The sequence below is a fragment of the Gopherus flavomarginatus genome, chromosome 7 (assembly GCF_025201925.1).
Source record: "Gopherus flavomarginatus isolate rGopFla2 chromosome 7, rGopFla2.mat.asm, whole genome shotgun sequence".
Classification (NCBI taxonomy): domain Eukaryota; kingdom Metazoa; phylum Chordata; order Testudines; family Testudinidae; genus Gopherus; species Gopherus flavomarginatus.
In genome coordinates, this window is record NC_066623.1 from 13,832,633 (window position 1) to 13,852,422 (window position 19,790).

Here is a 19,790-nt window from a genome sequence, read left to right on the forward strand (position 1 = left end):
GTATGGCAACTATTCAATTTTCTCCTTTACTAGAAGTAGATCTGTTTTCCACTAGTGCGCTTCTAACATGCAAAACTAAAGCCTGTTTGGCTATAATTTGCAAAGAAATCTAATTTTTATTGCAGCAAATCACTGAAACAAAATCCTGCTGAAGAGGGTGTGAATAGGTTTTAGGAGTGTTTTGTGGAATTTAATGCAGTATGAAAAACAGCGCATGAGAATAAGGAAAAAATGTAATAAGAAATAAAACCCAATTCTCTAGTGAATGATCCTCTATTTCATTTCTCTTTAAAGGAAGATGGTCCTGATTAGCCGTACTGCATGCTACATATTATATTAATTAACCGTTGTTATCCTGTCAAGTACATTCAGAATATTGTATTCATAAAAAAGAACTCTGGACTTTATGCAAAAACAGCTACAATACTAAAACATGTAACTAGTATGCATTCTCAGATCAAGTATCAGAGGGGTAGCCGTGTTAGTCTGGATCTGCAAAAGTTGCAAAGTGTCCTGTGGCACCTTATAGACTAACAAACATATTGGAGCATGAGCTTTCGTGGGTGAATACCCACTTCGTCGGATGCATGGATGCCACAGGACTCTTTGCTGCTTTTACATTCTCAGGTCAGAAAGTGAGGAAATGATGATAGAATATGGTGTCATGATTAGTAACTATGGCTACGTATTGCACCTAAGATGATGACACCAATTGGAGTTTTGCATGAACAAGGACAAAAGGATTTTAGAAGCAATGTGATCCAGCGGGTAGGGAACTCATCTGAACTGGGACGCAGGAGGTCTATTCCCAGCTCCGCCACTGACCTACTGTGTGACATTGGGCAAGTCACTCCACCTGTCTGTACCTCTGTTTCTCCTCTTACTCTTTGTCTATCCTGCTTGGGGGCAGGAACTTGTATCTGTTTTCTTACTTACTTCGCTCTACTTATTTATTGTTTGCTTACTATGTATCTGTACAGAACCTAGGACAATGAGGCCCTGATCCTGGTTGAGGTCTCTAGGCACTACCATAATGAAAATAACAATAATAATTCGGCCTAATACAGTAACTCCTCACTTAACGTTGTAGTTATGTTCCTGAAAAATGCGACTTTAAGTGAAATGATGTTAAGCGAATCCAATTTCCCCATAAGAATTAATGTAAATGGAGGGGTTAGGTTCTAGGGATTTTTTTTTTGCCAGACAAAAGGCATTATATAAATTTTAAACCATTTTAAACAAGTAATTTAATACTGTGCTGGGGGGGGGGAGTGGTGTGCACATGCTGTGTGTTTACAAACATAATGTTCATACAGTACTATAGTTGGGAGGTGCCCCTGCCTTACCCTACACAGGCACAGCCCACTGGCACTGGAGATGAGGCAGGCAAGGAGGCTGAAGGTGCTGTAGGCTAGGAGAAGCACCTTGCACAGCAGCCGCAGCTTCCCCTACTCTGCAAGCAGTGCGAAAGATTTTCCTTATAAAGATTTTCAGCAGTAGGGGAAATCACAACCATGTCTTTCCTGTAGTTTTCTAGGACATCAGTCAATATGATTGTGTGAACAAATGAGTGTTCAGATTATATGAAGTTCATCTCTCTTCAGAGGGCCAGAAGAGGGCATATACATCACTTAAATTTCATTTAATATCTATTAGATGACTTGTGCTGGCCCTCTGCACAGGGGTCCATTTCGCTAATTGGAATGGGGAAAGAGAAAGAGGGATAGGTGTTTATGTTGCCAATTAAAATTAAGGGTTGGCGGAAAATAAATTGGCCCACCCCAGCATTTCATATTCCAACGTGGACATTGGTCAAACTAAGTTTTTCCTAAAATGTGTGGCCTAGGCAGTATCAGTTCCTTTGATATTTGTCTCACACCAGCAAGTTAGTTTCTGTGGATATGAATAAAGGAAAAAGACACTCAGACAGCAGAGGGTATGCAATCAAATGATCCAGTGATTCAGTCCCTAATCAGAGTTTCTGACAAATGCTAATCAGCCCTAACACACACAAAGGGTGAAGCAGGTATTTTCCTGCTATTGCCTTCCTTACAAATGCCAGGTTGTCTGGAACCGCGGTAACGTGTGGCTGTAATATTGTTGCTGGTTTTTCATGGCCAGTCAGCTGCCTAGTGACAGGCCCATGTCATATGTCTGGTGTACCCATTTTAACAGTCTCATTTAAAGCATCCCCATCGCTATCAAAATGAAGAAAAGTTCTTAATGTTTCCATACTCCTGAAATTGTCTCCAGAGAAGTGACAGGTTTAAGGGGGAAATGCTGTTATCTGAATCAAATTCCAGTTCTGATAACTCTCGTTACTTAATTGTGATGAGACTGCTGCTGTTTCTTCACAAGTTTTTATTTCCATAATGTCAGTGTCTGTGCTTTAAAATAAAAATCTTGTTTCGCTGTTTCCCTCATGGCAGCTGCCTTTCAGTTAGCATTATACAGCAACTATTAAGCAATAGAAATCCACAGGAACAGAAGATGTCTGAATTTCATAGATGTGGGGGCTCTCTAAATCAATGCACTGCTGTCTTGTTTGTTCTGCAGCCAGAGACTGAAGCAATATAGTACCCAAAGTGATGCTGAACTTTCCACATTCATCTTAATGGGTTATTAACTTGAAAGCCCAGTTTTGAGCATTTAAATGCGACATAGCTTCGAGAGTTTTTCTGGTAGGAGCCATGTGAATAGGGCCAAGAAAAAAAAACATGATAGGAAAGATAAAATTGTGAAGTTTGCAGTTGCCCTGCTACTTGCTATCTGCCTTGACAGTAATTCTGACATCAAATCTCTTACCTATACGTACAGCCATATATGGCAAAAGATGCGAACACATCTTTATAACCATTGGCGGGGAAAACAGATGACATTCTTTGGTTTTAAAGAAATATTAAAGGTGCCTAGAGCCTGAACTAGGCATGTATTTTAGATGTAGGTGCAAATCAAAATAAAATTTAAAATTTAAAATATAGGAAAGATGTTGCAGTTTCTTAACAGAGGAAAAAAGTGGTACCTCACATGCCACGTAATATTTGGCAAATGTTGATTTTTTTTCTTACTGGTAGCCTCCATATTTTACTTTAAAAATTAAAACCAGATAGGTTTACTCAAAAATACAGTTAAAATATTTTGTTGATGCAGTATATGTAATTTTAATTCTGCTTCTTCATCGAGGAAATGAGCATTTCTGATATCACTGCTCTTCTTAAATTAGCAAGGAAGCTGTCTGACATCCAAAGAGCATGAGCTAGTTATAACAGAAGATTTCATTGCAATGTATCCTGTTTTGGTTTGTTGCTTAGGTTGATCCTTATTACTGTGTATATCTTTGTCAAAGCTGAAATCTGCCCCAAAGAATCAATGGGAAAATAGTGGCTTCGTTTTGGTATTGATAATTTCTCCCTTTTTTCCCTTCCTTTTTCCAGAGGTGGTTCAACTCACTCTTCCGGAGGAACAGAAGATTAGCATTACCACAGTAACAGTCGGACTGAGTGCTGTACTGACATGTGCCATCCACGGAACCCTTAAGCCCCCAATTATCTGGAAACGCAACGGAATCATACTGAACTTCTTAGATTTGGAAGATATCAATGTAAGTTTTGACTTGTGATTTGAATTTGCTTTCTAGTGGATTGCATATGACTGTTCATTTAAAAGATGATTCCTTTAAGTGATCTGTTTTATTATAATGGAATATTGGAAGATGGATATTTTGTTTCAGTATGGACTATGACTAGAGAGGAAAAGGAAACGGAGTCAGACAAAGTAAACAGCTGGAGCATGGGTAACGTAGTACAGTAACACCTACCACCACCATTTCATCCCTCATGGTTCATGACAGTCCAGTGAGACCGAGGGCCCGTGGGTGCCAACCCTAAAAATCATGGGCAAGCTGGCTACATTAGTCATGAATCTCCCATTATTCCCAGTGAGAGGAAACATATTTATCCATCATGAGAAACTACAAGTCAGTAGTTGACTGAAACCTTTCCTATACATCCAATCTAATAATATACGTTTTACCCGCTTTTCTCCCACTCTCCACTTATATTTGGGATGATCAGGGCTAAACCTTTCATGAACTACTGGTTGATTGTTGGGAAGTTTCAAGTTTCAGCTCATTCTATAGGGCATGACAATGCCCATCCAGGAAGGAACCTGTGTATCTGTTAATTCATCCTACTGCCCTATGTTGATGCCTAATTATGAACACGTGGGCTAGCTGCTTTCTTTCTTTGTGCTTTTTTACATTAACTTGGCAAGTTATAAACTATGTTAAAGAAATACTTGAATAATGTTAAAAGCGTATTCATTTAATTAATAACATTTCATTTTTGGAGAGGATGGGAAATAGTGTACAAAAATATGGTGTCTATTTTTTTTCTTTGAGCATTAAAATATGCAGTAAATCAGGTTTACTTTAATTACAGAACAATATTAGTTGATTTATATTTTTTTAGCTCTTGTTAATTCTAATATTTATTAATTTAGGTTAAGAGCTGATATATACAATATTATATCCCACTAAATTTTTGTGGAATCTGGATTGCTGAAATGTAGAGAAGCCATCGTTTTACTGGCTGCATTAAAAAATGAAAACTACCAAGTACGGGATATAAGTGAACACTGCACCTTGTTATTGCATTTTTCTTTGCCACTGTACGAAAATTGTGTGTGTGTGCATGCGTGCACCTGTGTCCTCAATGCAGGGAATCTGTATGCCTAAAAACTATTTTATTGCAAGTGCAAATTGGCTATGTTCACCTTTCTAAACATTCTGTTCTTTCCATCAAAGCAAGTGCTACCCTTTTCAAGTGTAGTTCTTGTTGCCATTTGGAACATGACATTGAAATGCAACTTAAAACCAGCAACATATTGCTATAATATTAACATAGGAATGTAGAGGAACTTTAATGAAGACAGGCAGGGTAGCAAAGCTAGCCAGAAGCCAGTATACCTGACCCAATTTCTTATAAATATCCTTCAGTGGTATGGTGTGAATAACCACTTTTGGGTCATTGGCAGTACAATCGCATGGAATCTTGCCCAGACACTAAGTGCAGGATTGTGGCTTTCCAAATTATAACAGGAAAGTGACATGACATAAAATGCATTGTGGGGTTTTGTTAATAAATAACTATGTGTTTACTATTTGGTACAGATATTCTTCTGGAATTAGCTTATTTCTGGTCACAGATTAGGCTTGTTATTTGTAAGTGGTGAAGGCTACATATTTCACCAAAATGTTTAGTTTAGCTAATCATAAGTCAGTCAGCTTCATGTTAATCAGGAGTCCAGGAACAGACTTTTTTGGCTATAATTTTCACTAGATATGGTCTGAGAAGACTGCTTTAGTATTCAGCTCTGGATTAGGTTTAAGCCAGGATTTGGTGGTCAAGATCAAGTTTAAACTAGGGCAACTGCTTTAAATCTTCACACTCAAAAGTAGGTTTTTACAAGATTTCAGCTAAAAATAGGGGAAATCCATGAGATCAGGTGTTCTTAGGAGATACTGTCCACATCCACACTGGAGGCCCCTTCTGTGACCTGGAACCAAAACCAAAGTCCAGGAATTTGAATTCCAACACACTCTTAAATTAGAAGGTACTTGATTTGAGGTTTCAGATCATATCTAACTTTTGTTATATTAATCAGAATTTTTAAGAGAGAACTTTCAAAATCAAGTACACTTTTATTCCTTTTAAAATCACATAAATTTAGCATTGGAACAAGTGGACTCTGGTTTACATGATTTACAGCTGTGCCTGGTATTGGTTTGTTGATTATAAACAAGACTTGTCTTTGAATGTTAAAAGGAAATATGTCCTAATGCGTAAACGGAATCATTTCTGCACAGTCTCATAACTCCTTTAACTAGTATTCACTTTGGACCTGATCTCAAGCAATCATTCACTTTTTAAACCTGTCTCTGCTCTCAGTTATTCATGCTGGCTAGGCCTCTTTCTGAGGAGATATCACTGGAAAGTTTATCAAAATGGCACTTGCAAAGACTTACATGGAGGAGAAGCAATATCTATTTTTCCATTTTAATGTTTCACATTACAGTTTACTATCTTTTTCATCTTGTCATCTAACACATAGTATTACGGTAAACAGCTTTTGCAGCTATGAAACACCTTGACATCTTTTCCTTTAACATCTTTTCCTTTAACTAATCTCCAAAGACCTTTACTACTACTTACACTCCACTGGCACCTGTATTATTCCTTCTTGTTATTAGTGATGTCACACAGTAGGTTTTGGAATTATGATCTTTCCCCTCCAGCCCTTTATCAAAGTAATCTAAAGGACTCTGTGGGTTCACATACATCATCTAGAAGGTGGGGAGAGGCTGTTTTTTTCAAGCATTGCTCAGGAAGAGGAGATTTGTGGGATGAATACAGTGGTTGACACTAGAAAGTCATCATTTACCACTAGATACCTCTCAGTAACTATGGTAGGGAAGTGTAGGGAACATCTGTCGAAACTGACTGCATGTCTCACGCCCTCCCTAAACGTCATTAAATCAGTGTCCTCTGAGTGGGGGAATCTCATGTCCATACAATTGTCTTTCTCAACCCATTCTTCAGGGATGGAACTGGGATGTGAATATATGAAGCAGCAGTGTATCAGTGCTGCTCAGTTCTGAAAATGAGGCACCAGTCTCTGCAGGTGATTCCAGAATTAAGCATCACTTCCTTTGCTCATCAGTGCCATGGACCAAAAGCATAGTAGATTGGCATTGACACCACCTCCCGAGGTCATTCCGTGTTGTCACAATCTCACAACATTGCATCCCATGCAACATGAAGTTGCATTTGAGATGATGATGTTGCATCTTGGCATAGGCATTTCTTGGGTGACTGAGCACATGGGACTGGAAAGGCTAGTAATTTTTGCCATTCACGTTTGCAATGTGGGTGTCAGCTCTCAGAGATTTGTGCACCATTGCTCTAGTTGGATTTAAACTACATTAGATAATTTAAAGGTTGACTGTGATGTTTTGCAGTGTCTCTTGTGAGTACTGAAATTCACATTATTCAATGTTCTATTGAAAGGCATTGGGGGAAAGAAAGCAAAGACAGTATGCTTCTTAACATACTTGAAGTCAGTTAATTAAATTACTTCAGTTTTTACTCTTAGTATGCCTCAAGCAGAAACTGAATTGCATTTCTGCTTTTCACAATCAGGTTAGCAATTTGGCTAATTGGAAGTGCAGCAGGAGATTAATTGTACCTTTTTAACTTCAGGGAAATCCTCCCTGCTTCTGGCACAGTTGCAATCACACACAAACCTACTGGATCTTCATGCACTCAGAAAAACCCACATATTATACTTCAATTAGATTCTCCCTCCACTAAACGCTAATGGTTATACAGGAAACCAGATCAAAATATAAACCCAACCGTGAGTGGTAACCAGAATCCTTCCAGCAAGCTGTGGTACAGAACTAGGAATACTCTACGACTAAGTGATTTAGCTGTATTTTACTGCTCTGTTCAGACTCTTGATAAATGTACTGTGAGAAGACAGAAATATGATCTAAATTAAAATAGGAATTGACAAAGATGGACAACAAAAGACTGGATTAATCCTGAATTTACATAGACACTAAAACTGGAAGATTAAAAAATCTTTGTTATTTATATGCCTTTTTTCTTTATAATATTTTTGAGACATTTTGATTGGCAACAAAATATTAATCACTTTTCACTGCTTATTTAAGGAGAAGCTTTCGTGAGTAGCACAATAATAATTTGTCTTGTCTGATCTATTAAGAGCTCTGTTAATGAATTCAATCACATAGCTATTACAAAATGCCATCCTAATGACACATGTAATTAAATGTTTTTTCCCCTTGAAAATATTTAGGATTGCCTTAAGCACCAAAATAATATTTAATCATAAGGAGAACCTCTGTGACTATGAAGTAGGAGCCACATCAGTTTTCTTACAAAGAAAATTTATTTTTTATATTTGACCCTTAGTTGAGAAGTAGATGCTTTAGATAGTGATAATGGGTTATTTAATTATAAAGAGTTAAATCATGAAATTGTTTTCTTTCTAAAGTATTTAGCATTTGGAGCATTTGCTAATATATTACAAAACCACTCCTAAGTCCAAAATATAATAAATCAAATTATAGATCCCACTGGATTTATAATATCTGCAGAGCTGTTTCATGTTGGTCTGCGTAAAGAACTGGCACACACAAGGGTTTTAAACTCATATGTTTCACCAGAGATGTTGGAATTTATCTAAATTTGTAAAATAACTGAGTGCCTCCTCCAGAAATATGGAAAGAAAAGATACACGAACATTTGGGCTTACAATTTAACCATAACAAATGGACTGCAGAATCCAAGAACAAAAGAACTGGTTGGCTTGCCAAGAGTCTCATAGGTAGCTAATACATAAATTCATCTCTGCCTTCCATTACACATTTCACATTGATCTGTACAGTTTCGTTTAAATCCCCATTAGGTCATTAGTCCAAAAATATGTTTTTTTAAATTACATATCATTAAGATATAGGTTTGATACTGATGCTGGATAGAATGAAAGTTACGTGCTGTCTAAAGATTTGATTGGAGACAAACGCAAACCCCAAAAGTCAATTGCTTCCTTGTTGAAGACAAGCAAGGGAATTAAATGCATGGAAGCAGGAGTATTTAGTAGCTAGTTTATGGCTCGTCTTTCTATTTACTTGATGAAAAATCAATAATTTCCCTTAAAGAATATGCTCCCAGGAGTTAACAAAATGCAGCATATAATTTGCTTACTTCTGTAGCTTGTGTGTATCAATTCATTTATCCTGTGACAAGTACAGAAGGGCTAAATTCTCCATTTCCATTGTGTCCCCAGTTTTCCCCTTTTTAGAGCTGCGCGCTAGCAATTCTACACATTCACTCTAGCATTATGCTTTTTTATTTTTATTAATTGGAATTTTCTTAAAAGAAAAAAAAACTGCATTCAACACTTTTCACTCTTTTTGATTTCCTTACCCTGAAAAGGTGTGAGATTATAAGGCTATTATATCAACAGATGGCATTCTCTCATGTAAAGTACTATGTGCGGTACTGGTCACTTCACCTCAGAACAGAGGTTACAGAATATGAGCAGGTTTAGAGCAGAGTGAAGAATATTATGGAAAATAACTCTCATGTGAAGAGAGAGATTAAAAGATTGGGATTGTTTTACTTTAGAAAGGAGACAAATAAGAGGTATCAAATAAGTGCCCTTTCTAAGATGTCTTCAGCAGTAGCCCCACATAGAATGCACTGCAGTAGTTTAAATTTCCTCACGAAGTTTTTGGATGTTTGGATTCCTGCTAGCTACTGGAGTGCCAGTTATCACTGTAGTTGTTATGAAGTCTGGATCAGAGAGGAAAGTCTTCAATCTCTTGAGCAGGCAAAGTGAAAAAAATACTTCCAGTGACTGCTGCTACCTGGAGATCCAGTAGCTATTGAGAAGACTGAGAAGCCCCTTCGCAAAGGGAAGGCACCACTCTCAAAAGAGAGAACATTTCTTTGTTTCCCCTTTTCCACCAGCATCACCTCGATCTTGTCTGAATTGAGCTGCAGCCAGCTCACTGGTTAGTCACTTGCAAAATAGCTCTTCAGAGATCCAATTTGTGGACCTTCAGAACAACTTCTAGCTACCCTCCCCATAAAACAGATATTAAATTAGCTACAGTGGTACTTAGTCAAACTGTTCACGTTGAGAAGCCCCAGAAGCCCCAGACTTTTATATACAATATTATTTTTATGTAACATATATTAGATAACTGATCTTTTCTCCAAACTTTCTTCAGCTCTCATACCTTTCACTACAGTTTTGAGAACAAAGGCATATATTTTCACCTACAATAAGGCACCTAAATCCAGAATCTGACACATAAATAAGTGGCCTGATTTTCACATGGCCCCACAGCTGCAGTGGAAGTCAGTGGGCTAAGCAGCTCTGAAAATCAGGTCACTTTTTAGATGCTTAAATATATGCCCAATTTTAGTCACCCAGTTTTAAAAATGATGGTCAGTGTTTGCCCCTAATGAGTCAATCATGAGTCAGTACAGTACTTCGCTTCAGAAACTCAAGACATTTCCGATTACATGCTGCCATGTGATATGACTAACACAGGCTATCATGCTCATCAGCTGTGAATATGGTTTAATAATAATCCTTTTTAAAGAAACATCAGTTCTGAGCAAAACACAACACTGAACGGATTAAAAAATAGTCAGAGTCACACTGCCAGCAAAACCGGCAAAAAGAAATCACATTTCCACTGCTTCACAATGAAGTAAAATATTTTAGTTCTTACCCTCTTGATGAAAACAAAAAAGGCAAGCTTTTGCAGATTGAAAACCATCATTTAGCCACTTTCATGCTGTCTGGAGTGGTTCACGCCCGTGAGTGCCAACCCCCAGGGCAGACTGTCAAGAAGCCGGGCAGAGACCTCAATAGTTAGATTTTACTAACCTAGTAACAAATGTGAACTTCTGAAGCACTATAACAGTCTTACCGTGGAGTCACAGACACTTTCCTTGGGCATTCCAGTGTATCTTGCCACCCAACTTAGTGACAGTTGTTTGTTTGTACACCAAAGATCTCAAAATCAGGTTGCTCCCAGTCATAAGAAAACCAGTCATATACCCCAGGTCAATGTGTACTTTAGATCTCTCACCAAAGACAGTGCTTGCAGCCAGTCCTGTAATAGGCTAACTAAAGAGTTATTCCAAAGTTAAAGCAGTAGGCATACATGCAAAAGGAGTTGCTGTCTATGGTTTTAAAAGCTTACAGACTTGTAGTCCTTTATCAGCTCTGAATGTCTTTCAGGGCTAACTAGGGTAACCAGACAGCAAAAAATCGGGACGGGGGGTAATAGGCGGACTTATGTCAGACAAGGCCCCAAATGTCAGGACTGTCTTTATAAAATCAGGACATCTGGTCACCCTAGGGCTCACCATGTTGATCCTGGGGATCTGTGCTTCTATTTTATAGCTCCAGCCCTGTGAGAGTCCAAACAGCAAAAGACAGATGAAACATTTTCTTGTCTGCTATTTTTTATTTCCTTCTTCCAGAATTCAAGCTGATGGGACAAGCCCTTTTGCATGTGTCCTCTCCATCTGTGTTTTGTGATGTCCCCCAAAGGCCCATTTAGTTTAGATAGGCTTCTTGATGGTTGGAAGACTATCCCTCCCAACTGGGTTCACAGTTTCAGAGCAAACACAAGTAAAAAGCAACTTAATTTGGGGGGGGGGGTGTGAGAGAGAAATATAAAATGTTCAAGTCACCTGCGGGAGGTGGGGGAAATGACCTCAGGGCTTCCCCCTGTCATAAACAGATAAGTAAGAGTTAATAGAACAAAAGTGCTTCATATCTCTTTGCCTGGAAAGGGTTAACAAGAACAGTGAGCCTGGCTGTCACCTGACCAGAGGACCAATCAGGGGACAGGATACTTTCAAATCTTGAGGGAGGGAAGTTTGTGTGCTGTGCTGTTAGTTTTTGGTTGCTGTTCACTCTGGGGGCTCAGAGGGATCAGACGTGCAACCAGGTTTCTCTCCAATCTCTCCAATACAGGCTCTTATAAGTTCAGAATAGTGAGTACTAGGTGATACGGCGAGTTAGGCTTATGGTTGTTTTCTTTATTTGCAAATGTGTATTTGGCTGAAAGGATTTTAATTTGTACTTGTATACTTAGGCTGGGAGGGTATTCCCAGTGGCTATAGCTGAAAGACCCTGTACCTATTCCATTTTTTAAATTTACAAAGATAATTTTTACTGTTTTTTCTTTCTTTAATTAAAAGTTTCTTGTTTAAGAACCGGATTGTTTTTTTATTCTGGTGAGATCCCAGGGGACTGGGTCTGGATTCACCAGGGAATTGGTGGGGAGAAAGGAGGGAAGGGGGAGAGAGAGGCTAAATTCTCTCTGTGTTAGGATTACTGTCTCTCTCAGGAAGAGTCTGGGAGGGGCAGAGGGAAGGAGGGGGGAAGGTGCATTTTCCTCTCTGTTTTAAGATTCAAGGAGTTTGAATCACAGTGATCTTCCAGGGTAACCCAGGGAGGGGAAGCCTGGGAGAGGCAACGGTGAGGGAAAGGGTTTACTTTCCTTGTGTTAAGATCCAGAGGGTCTGGGTCTTGGGGGTCCCCGGGCAAGGTTTTAGGGGGACCAGAGTGTACCAGGCACTGGAATTCCTGGTTGGTGGCAGCGCTACAGGTTCTAAGCTGGTAATTAAGCTTAGAGGAATTCATGCTGGTACCCCAACTTTTGGACGCTAAGGTTCAGAGTGGGGAATTATACCATGACACCCCCATGGCAGGGCGAGTGGCACTTGTGGTTCCAGCCCCACAGTGGAGTGGGGACATGGAGGCTTGGGGCTTCCCGCCCGTGGCGGGGTGAGCCAGCACTCGTAGCTCCAGCCCCGCAGGGGCGCGCCGAGACTTGCCGTGGGCTGGATGAAATTAAGCAATGGGCCAGATCCAGCCCATGGACTGTAAGTTCCCCACCCTGACATATGTGAAACAGACTGGTTTCCAGCAGCAATGAATTTGTCAGTGCTTGGCAAGAGCTTGGCACCTGGTCTCCCAGCATTCCAGCTACAGAAAACTCTTTCCTCTGCCAGAACAGCAAATTATGGAGTTGGACAAATTCCCAATTTTACCTGGGTTCAGACTTTCTTCATTTTCATCTTCTGAACAGTGCAGAAGCCAATCATTTTTTTTTGTGAATTGGTCACTGGTTTTTGGTGAACTGGCTAAAGGGAAATTAAAATTAATTTCAGCATCTCATACATCTGTGGACTTCTAAGCAAGAGTACAATCCAGCTACAGTCAATGGGGTTATTTCCATGGACTTTGCTGGAAGTTTGATTGGATCCCAAGGAGTCAGTAGGATTTTTGTCTGAATTAAGACTGCAGGTTGAGTCCTGAGCGGGCAGGTCCTGAAAACTATCTGGAGTTAGACTTTGTACCTTTTGCAGAATAAATGTTCAAAGATAAGGAACTTGTATTGACTTTCTAGGTTCTGGTTTTGTATGTGTCCAAAAATATATATATATATTTAGGGACTACTTGTGCATCAGTCTCCACAGGAGTTTTGTGCATCAGTACAGTTGTATACCCTACTCAGTCTGAATCCTAAGCAATACTTCGCAGAAAATGTCTACCTTCATGCTGCACTGTACCCAAGTTGGTGCGCTGGTACATATTTAGGCTAAAAGGGGCCAGAGTGAGTGAAAGCAGCAAAGAATCTTGTGGCACCTTATAGACGAACAGACATTTTGGAGCATGAGCTTTCGTGGGTGAATACCCACTTCGTCAGATGCATGTAGTGGAAATTTCCAGGGGCAGGTATATATATGCAGGCAAGCTAGAGATAATGAGGTTAGTCCAATCAGGGAGGATGAGGCCCTGTTCTAGCAGTTGAGGTGTGAAAACCAAGGGAGGAGAAACTGGTTTTGTAGTTGGCAACTACTAGAACAGGGCCTCATCCTCCCTGATTGAACTAACCTCATTATCTCTAGCTTGCCTGCATATATATACCTGTCCCTGGAAATTTCCACTACATGCATCTGACGAAGTGGGTATTCACCCACGAAAGCTCATGCTCCAAAACGTCTGTTAGTCTATAAGGTGCCACAGGATTCTTTGCTGCTTTTACAGATCCAGACTAACACGGCTACCCCTCTGATAGAGTGAGTGAAGTGATTGCAGGCCAGCAGTAGGCCTGGCCAGGCAAAACCTGGATTCCTTGTTGCAAGTGCGCAGGAATGGCTTCCCATGTAACTCGTTGCTCACACTCTGTTGCTGGAGTAACTAAAGAGCTGCACTTGAGTCAGCTGCTGATGACAAGGATGAGAAATGGTACTTCAGATATGTGTCTTCTCCTCCCACATCCATGCATATCCCTCTATTTTGCAAGATCCATCCCCCATGCACATCCCACCTTATTTTGACTGATTCTGGATCCATCCATAGACCCCTTAGGATGTATATAATAAATCTGCTCTTAAAAATCCATCATAAATGTGTGATTTTGAAATCCATTCTAGAATTAACAGCCCATATAATAATTAAGTTAAACTTCTCATAGAGCAGGCTGTATGAAGGAGGAATATCCTGTTTGTCCTTAATGTAGTTTCCACTGTTAACTTATAAAAATGTCACATGTGAGTAACCCTTCTGAATATCCTGGCTGATGGAACAGGCTATTAAAATGATCACACTCTCATGCCATCTTAGATTATACAGTAATCGAGTGATGTGAGGAAAGTACGGGATGTTGTACAGTTTGAGAGAAGCTTTTTTCTTTAAAGTCAAAGATTAAAAATTGCAATTGGTCATACAATACCTAGCAAGCGACTTAGGTCCTTCTAGGCCCTGGATGGTGAAGGTTAAATGGAAAATTCATATTTATGATGTTTTCAGGATACATAATCTCTTCTACTGGCATCATAATAAGGTTCATGGATCTTGTATCTATTTGGTGCCTTCATTGGACTATTTCTGTTCTGGTTCAGAGGCTAAAATTAAATAGATTGTTAGTGCAACCACAAAAATACCAACATGAGAAACATCTGGCTGTTCGTTTTGTCCTTTGAAGTGCATAGTCTTAGACTGTAAGGCCATTATGTTCTCAGTAACACATCAGCATGTATGATGAAAATTTAGATCAATAAGGGGGTTTGAACCATCCTCTGTCTTTACCATGAATAGTACAATCTGGGGCTTTATTATTTATTTAGAACAAGGGTGGGCAAACTTTTTGGCCCGAGTGCCACATCTGTGTGGGGAAATTGCATGCAGGGCCATGAATGTAAGGATGTTGGGGTGCGGGGTGTAGGAGGGCATGCAGGGTGCAGGAAGGGGCTTAGGGCAAAGGGTTGGAGCAGAGGAGAGGTGCGGAGTGCAGGAGGGGGCTCGGCAGGGGTGCAGGGAGGGGTGTGGAGTGCTGGAGGGAGTCAGGGCAGGGGCTTGGGGCTTAGGGTAGGGGGTTGGGGTGCAGAAGGGTGCAGGCTGCAGCAGGGGGCTCAGGGCGAGGGGTTGGGGTGCATGAGGGTACAGAGTGCAACAGGGGGCTCAGGGCAGGGGGTTGGGGTTCAGGAGGGGTGCGGAGTGTGGCAGGGGGCTCAGGGCAGGGAATTGGGGTGAGGGGTATGTCAGGAGACTCAAGGCAGGGGGTTGGAGTGCAGGAGGGGTTTGGGGTGCGGGCTTCCCTGAAGCTCTCATTAACAGGGGCAGTGCCTGCAGGTGAGGGCAGTGCATGGAGCCCTCTGCCCCCCTTCTTCCCCCAGGGGCCACAGGGACATAGTGCCAGCCGCTTCCGGTAGCGGCATGGGGCCCACAGCGCCATGGGGGTGGCAATCCTGCAGGCCAGTTCCAAAACCCTGACACCTGGATCAGGCCCACAGGCCATAGTTTGCCCAGCCCTGTCTCTGGGAGTATGTCTGCTGCTTTGAAAGAGTACAGGTCAAAGCTCCCCTCTTCAGCGCCTCCTGCTGGTTACTGTTGAGTGGTAACAGGCACATGCCTTAACTCCCCTTTCTCCTTCTGGGTTTCTGTTCTCCCTGGCTAAGCAGTGCCTCACCCTTTGAAGTGCTGCAAGGCAGGGGAGACCTTGCCTTGCATTCTCATCCCCACTTCATGCATCTATGCAAAACAAGATACACACTAGCCCAGTGCTGGAATTATTTCAAAGGATTAGAACCCCAGCAGTTCCAGAAGAGGCTTCAGAAGCTCTCATGATGAGAGCTGAGCCTAAATGAAAGGCACCTAAATTGCATCACTGGTTCAGGCAGTTCCCCTACCTTTCAATAGGCACATCGTCATTTCATGGAAGTAGTAATATTAAAGGTCAGAACAGCTTTCTTATAACTGAATACTGTCTAATTATTACAAGAATGCTCTGATATAGTCAGGGGGAAAAATCCCTTTCTCCTGAATCCATTTGCAGAAAGTCCCCTTTAGGCATGGATCTCCCGTGTACTGCATGGAAAGGCATAGGGATCGGCCACATTCACTGTCTCTGTCCTTTGGACCCCAAAGAGCGTTCTCTGTGGAGTCCAGTAATTGCATGGGGGATCGGGGTAGCTATTAATTAATATTATTATTTGTATTGAGGTAGCACCTGAAAAGTCCAATCATTGACCAGGGCTCCATTCTGCTAGGTGCTGTACAGCTGGGGCACAAAATGATATTCCCTACCTCAAAGAGCCTAAGTAGCTAGTGGGACTAGGCCTATGGTTTGATGTGCATCTACCCCTCTATAGTCCTGAGATTACTCAGAAAAGGTAATAAAGCTCTTTCTTCAGTGAAGAACACACACACACACACACACACACACACACACACACACACACACACACACACACACACACACACACACACACACACACACACACACACACCTCCTTTAAAGGGAAGAAAAAATAGGGGGACAGTGGACCACAGAGCTAGGGGGAAGGCAGAGGGTTTCTTCAAGCATGGCACTGTGTCTCAGATACATCCATTGAAATCCATAGGTTCTGGAAGGTGAACAGAAAGTTTGTTCCTTAGGAGAAGAGGCAAACTCTGCCATCCCCATGAGGAGCAACTTGGAGCCAACTCAGTAGGGAGTCCTTTGTGGAGTTCCAAAGCTGAGGAGGCAGGGAGTTGTGTGTACGTCAGTATAAAATGTCAGAATAAATTTCACAATATCTAGTGTAGACAAGGAGAGCAAATACCAATTTGAATTAATGATTTCAGCTAACAGAATCTGTGGGTTTTGCACTGTTAGGTAGCGAGTCACGTTGTTTGAATATGTTGTGCAGCAGTAACATTCTTTTTCCAGACTACATTAGGCAAACAAATATATATCTTTGAGACAAGGTAAACTTGATGCAGGTGTATCTCTGCATAGTCTGAAACATCACAGTTCCAGGAGGTCTGAACTGTTTATATTATTCAGGAGACTTAATTTTTTCTCTTTTATTTTTTCAAATGCACTAGTGGGCAGATGTTAAATCTTTTTTCCTGCTGCTATCCCTGAACACTTGCCATCCATAGTCCTCCCATCACAACTATTATTAGGAACTGTCTGATTACAGGAAATAAGAGCAATACCTTGTTTGTTCCAAACCCTACAATCTAGATGTTAATAATTTGATCGTAATTCCCAAAAGGAGCAACCAGGGAGTAGAATGTGTTAGCAGAGACTTTGTAGTGAATTAGGATTACTCTTCCCTCCCTTCTTCATGAGACTTTTCTGTATACACATTTTTAAATAATTATCCCAGTATTCGTTACAGAGAAAATAGCTCAGTGTGTTAGTACAAACAAAGTAATAAAATATAGGTTACAATAAATCACTAACAAGCATTTTAGAAATATATAGAGCTATGTGGACGCTTAGATTAGGTAGGCAGATGGTAGATAAAGAAGGGAGATAGAATATGTAGAAGGTTCTGATGTCATTACCTATCTGGACTAGAAACAAGGGGTGAAAATCTGGCCCTATTGAATTTAATTGGAGTTTGACATTGACTTTAATAGGGCCAGGATTTCACCCAAGAGCTTTATGCCATTGAAATGGGAAGAATGCCACTTTCCAGTGGGATATATGGTACTAGCTGCTAAATCTGGAACGCTCACATTTTTCGCCAAGAAAAGTCACAATATATCAGACTTTAAACCTGCAGGATTGAATGACAGGATATTGCCTGTCCTTAGCATCAAATCTATGTAATTTTGGGCAGAAAAGGTCCACATCTGGGGAGGAAGAAGATAATATTACGCTTGTAGTTTATTTAAAAAACAGATGACAGCTGTTTGAAGCTTCTGAGAAATTTGGAACGTCAGATGTAATCCCTCTATAGATGGATCGTGTGTGTGTGTGTGTGTGTGTGTGTAACAACAGGTAAGTATACAAATATGCATGCACATTTGTTTTTTACAGCACATTCCATATGAGAATCTGAATTAATCTGAAAACATTACATATTAAAGTTTCACAACATACCAGAGAAGCAGAGTGATGAACAAAACAGAGATCTCCTAAAATTAAAAGGGAGAAAGAAATTAACTGAAAAAACTCACTGCTGCAAGGTATTGAGACAAATAGGATATTAAGATTAAAAAACTGATTCGATCTTAGGTTGAAATCTTGACCCATTGAGATCATTGGACTTCAATGATTTCACACACAAATGAACAAAGATATTTACAGTAGCTTGAATAAAAATGTCAAGGATTGTCAATTCTTATGGTTCAGAGTATAAGGTGATTATTGATTGGAGTCACAAAGAAATCTCCCATGATATACCATTGCACAACTGGCCAAGTGCATCACCTGGGACTGGTCATTTGCTTTCTTCTGGAGTTCCTAGTATAGTGAACTATTAAAAGCATCTGTCGGGACTCCAGCATTGAATCCAGTCCTTTGGCGGCACCCTTAGTCACTGTGTCACGGAGATGCGCTGAATCACTGCCCCTCACTAACTGCCTTAGTGTTAAAGATCTACAGGCCCACAGCAGCCCACCTCAGGCCCCTGATGGATGGATAGGCAGCACTCTCACTGGGGATCTGGATTATATAAAGGCCCTAACAGGAAGAGGAAGCTGTCCAAGCAACAGAGCAGTGCCTGCTGGTTGCTGCCTAGACCGCCTTACCCTCCTGACTTGCTGGCTTGCCCAACCTCACCTCCCCCGGCCACTGACTGCGCCCCTTGGATTGGATCTTCCAGCTACTGACCCCTGTGAGAATTCTGACCATTGCCCCAGACTTTCTCTGATACGGATTGACCTGCCAGCTACCTGACCACTTGCTCACACTTGACTTCTGCTCTGGAACGCCCCTTCTTCTTCGAGTGATTGCTCATATCCATTCCAGGTAGGTGTGTGCGAGCCGCGCGTGCACGTTTGCCGGAAACTTTTTTACCCTAGCAACTCCAGTGGGCCGGCAGGTCGCCCCCTAGAGTGGCGCCACTATGGCACTTGATATATACCCCTGCCGGCCCGCCCGCTCCTCAGTTCCTTCTTACTGCCGTGTCGGTTGCTGGAACTGTGGAGTGCGGCTTGTTGTCCTCCACGTACGTAGCTCTCCTGTACACTGTTCGTAGTCATAGTTGTAAATAGTTTTATAGACAGTTTAAAGTAGTATACCAGTTAGTTGTTTATTGTATATAGTTGTATAACTTGTTCGCGGGTGGGCCGTTGCCCTTCCCGGTGCCCGGCACCGGGCTCATGCCTGGTTCGCCGGGCTTCAAGCAGTGCTCGGCATGCAAGAAGCCGATGCCGACTAGCGATCCCCACGACGCATGCCTCAGGTGCCTGAGGGAATCGCACATCAGTGAGAAGTGTCGTATATGCAAGGCCTTTAAGCCTCGCACAAAGAAGGAGAGGGATCAAAGACTCCGCGCTCTCCTAATGGAAGCGGCACTGACTCCGGTACCGGCGGCGCAACCGGCCACTTCTACTCCGGCACCGGACCGCTCCGGCACCGGCAAGACTCCCCGGCACCGTCCATCCCCGGCACCGGGAGCAGATCCAAGACCCTCGACGTCTGCAACACCATCTAGGCAGGCTCGAGTGGAACGCCCAGCACCTACCTTGGCCGCGGCACCGCCTGCAGGGCTGCTGTCGACTCCGGGTCCGGAAGGTCCGTCGAGTCCAGCCCCTCCTAGCTCCCCCTTGAGATCAGGGGTCGATCTGTTAGTCCCATCTACGCCGGAGACCTTTGCCTTGGCACGGGACTTGATAGCGCTCACGGAGCCATCGCAGCCTCAGACCACAGCACCCCCAGG

General features: G+C 41.7%; 1 protein-coding gene across 1 annotated transcript in view; it reads left to right on the forward strand.

Annotated features, from left to right (window-relative positions):
- Nucleotides 1-19,790, forward strand: part of FSTL4 (follistatin like 4) — a 728,839-nt gene that overhangs the window by 644,257 nt on the left and 64,792 nt on the right. The window contains 1 exon segment of the mRNA XM_050962627.1: nt 3,435-3,601. Coding sequence (XP_050818584.1) covers nt 3,435-3,601 — 167 coding nt within the window.